Below are 3,269 nucleotides of genomic sequence, written 5' to 3' on the forward strand. Positions count from 1 at the left end.
CACTCACAGTATGAGTGGCGCTGCCCAATACTGTCACTATGGCGGTGTGTCCACTCACAGGATGAGTGGCGCTGCCCAATACTGTCACTATGGTGGTGTGTCCACTCACAGGATGAGTGGCGCTGCCCAATACTGTCACTATGGCGGTGTGTCCACTCACAAGATGAGTGACGCTGCCCAATACTGTCACTATGGTGGTGTGTCCACTCACAAGATGAGTGGCGCTGCCCAATAAACTCGCCCCTCGGGGCAAAATTTAAATTTTAATCATACACTACCCTGGGTAAACCTGAGTTTGTTTCTATGTAAATTTGATGCTGAGCCTCCTGTAGGGGAACTGGCTGCTTGGCGACCACCTGGTAGGGGAACTGGCTGCTTGGCGACCACCTGGTAGGGGAACTGGCTGCTTGGCGACTACCTGGTAGGGGAACTGGCTGCTTGGCGACCACCTGGTAGGGGAACTGGCTGCTTGGCGACCACCTGGTAGGGGAACTGGCTGCTCAGCGACCACCTGGTAGGGGAAATAGCAGCTTAGCGACCACCTGGTAGGGGAACTGGCTGCTCAGCATCCACCTGATAGGGGAACTGGCTGCTCAGCGACCACCTGGTAGGGGAACTGGCTGCTCAGCGACCACCTGGTAGGGGAACTGGCTGCTCAGCGACCACCTGGTAGGGGAACTGGCTGCTCAGCGACCACCTGGTAGGGGAACTGGCTGCTCAGCGACCACCTGGTAGGGGAACTGGCTGCTCAGCGACCACCTGGTAGGGGAACTGGCTGCTCAGCGACCACCTGGTAGGGGAACTGGCTGCTCAGCGACCACCTAGTAGGGGAACTGGCTGCTCAGCGACCACCTGGTAGGGGAACTGGCTGCTCAGCGACCACCTGGTAGGGGAACTGGCTGCTCAGCGACCACCTGGTAGGGGAACTGGCTGCTCAGCGACCACCTGGTAGGGGAACTGGCTGCTCAGCGACCACCTAGTAGGGGAACTGGCTGCTCAGCGACCACCTGGTAGGGGAACTGGCTGCTCAGCGACCACCTAGTAGGGGAACTGGCTGCTCAGCGACCACCTGGTAGGGGAACTGGCTGCTCAGCGACCACCTAGTAGGGGAACTGGCTGCTCAGCGACCACCTGGTAGGGGAACTACCATTCCTGGTTAAGGAGTGAGGCCAACTCCACTTGATTTACATGTCGCCAAGTTGTGAGCGGCATCAAAACACTATCTGCAACTCAATGGTGCTGCCTCTCTGCAACTCAATGGTGCTGCCTCTCTGCAACACAATGGTGCTGCCTCTCTGCAACACAATGGTGCTGCCTCTCTGCAACTCAATGGTGCTGCCTCTCTGCAATCCAATGGTGCTGCCTCTCTGCAACTCAATGGTGCTGCCTCTCTGCAACTCAATGGTGCTGCCTCTCTGCAACACAATGGTGCTCCCTCTCTGCAACACAATGGTGCTCCCTCTTTGCAACTCAATGGTGCTGCCTCTCTGCAACACAATGGTGCTCCCTCTCTGCAACTCAATGGTGCTGCCTCTCTGCAATCCAATGGTGCTGCCTCTCTGCAACACAATGGTGCTGCCTCTCTGCAACTCAATGGTGCTGCCTCTCTGCAACACAATGGTGCTGCCTCTCTGCAACTCAATGGTGCTGCCTCTGCAATCCAATGGTGCTGCCTCTCTGCAATCCAATGGTGCTGCCTCTTCAATCCAATGGTGCTGCCTCTCTGCAATCCAATGGTGCTGCCTCTCTGCAACACAATGGTGCTGCCTCTCTGCAACACAATGGTGCTGCCTCTCTGCAACACAATGGTGCTGCCTCTCTGCAACACAATGGTGCTGCCTCTCTGCAACACAATGGTGCTGCCTCTCTGCAACACAATGGTGCTCCCTCTCTGCAACACAATGGTGCTCCCTCTTTGCAACTCAATGGTGCTGCCTCTCTGCAACACAATGGTGCTGCCTCTGCAACTCAATGGTGCTGCCTCTCTGCAACACAATGGTGCTCCCTCTTTGCAACTCAATGGTGCTGCCTCTCTGCAACACAATGGTGCTGCCTCTCTGCAATCCAATGGTGCTGCCTCTCTGCAACTCAATGGTGCTGCCTCTCTGCAACTCAATGGTGCTGCCTCTCTGCAATCCAATGGTGCTGCCTCTGCAACACAATGGTGCTCCCTCTCTGCAACACAATGGTGCTGCCTCTCTGCAATCCAATGGTGCTCCCTCTCTGCAACTCAATGGTGCTGCCTCTCTGCAATCCAATGGTGCTGCCTCTCTGCAATCCAATGGTGCTGCCTCTGCAATCCAATGGTGAATGTGTTGATCCATCACACTTCTCTGTTAAGAATTCATTAATTTGTTACAGTTATGAAAATTATAAGAAGTGATAGGAGGCAAATTTTGTTTCCTAGTTTATTATTATGATGCATGACGTAGTGGTCAGGCGGCGTGGGGCGTGGGCCGGCCCATGGGCTGGTCCGTGGGCCGGCCCATGGGCTGGTCCGTGGGCCGGCCCATGGGCTGGTCCGTGGGCCGGCCCGTGGGCTGGTCCGTGGGCCGGCCCGTGGGCTGGTCCGTGGGCCGGCCCATGGGCTGGTCCGTGGGCCGGCCCGTGGGCTGGTCCGTGGGCCGGCCCGTGGGCTGGTCCGTGGGCCGGCCCATGGGCTGGTCCGTGGGCCGGCCCATGGGCTGGTCCGTGGGCCGGTCCATGGGCTGGTCCGTGGGCCGGCCCATGGGCTGGTCCGTGGGCCGGCCCATGGGCTGGTCCGTGGGCCGGCCCATGGGCTGGTCCGTGGGCCGGCCCATGGGCTGGTCCGTGGGCCGGTCCATGGGCTGGTCCGTGGGCCGGCCCATGGGCTGGTCCGTGGGCCGGTCCGTATTAACTATGCACTTATTACTTGCGGGTTAATTAGTCAATTGAAACTGAACAGAGAGTAACTCTCACGATGGTTCTTTTTAATACGTTTTAATAAAGATTTTGGTAATAAATATTTCTTTCAGCTTTTCAATAGAGCTATTTTGCACTTCCTGCCATGCCTCTTGGGCTCCCAGGGAGTTACTTCCCTGTGCAGATTTGGAACAAATGCCTCTAAACTTTTCCCAGTGTATAGTATTGTGTATCGCTCTGGCCTGTGCTCTATAGAATGCTCTATTGATACATTCTAAGTGGTCCAAATAATTTAGATGGTATATTAAATGGCTTTTGTAGTGAAACATTTCTAAATATTCTCCAGGTAAGGAATTTCTTCAGCAACATCACAACACCACCACCAC

At 56.0% G+C, this 3,269-nt stretch overlaps 1 protein-coding gene across 1 annotated transcript; it reads right to left on the reverse strand.

The window, feature by feature from the left end:
- Positions 1–2,435: 2,435 nt before the first annotated feature.
- Positions 2,436–2,849, reverse strand: LOC123773265 (endoglucanase-like). Its single transcript, XM_045766878.2, has one exon. It carries the CDS (start codon positions 2,847–2,849, stop codon positions 2,436–2,438), a length of 414 nt encoding a protein of 137 aa, XP_045622834.2.
- Positions 2,850–3,269: the final 420 nt, after the last annotated feature.

This window comes from Procambarus clarkii, chromosome 89 (assembly GCF_040958095.1).
Source record: "Procambarus clarkii isolate CNS0578487 chromosome 89, FALCON_Pclarkii_2.0, whole genome shotgun sequence".
NCBI lineage: Eukaryota > Metazoa > Arthropoda > Malacostraca > Decapoda > Cambaridae > Procambarus > Procambarus clarkii.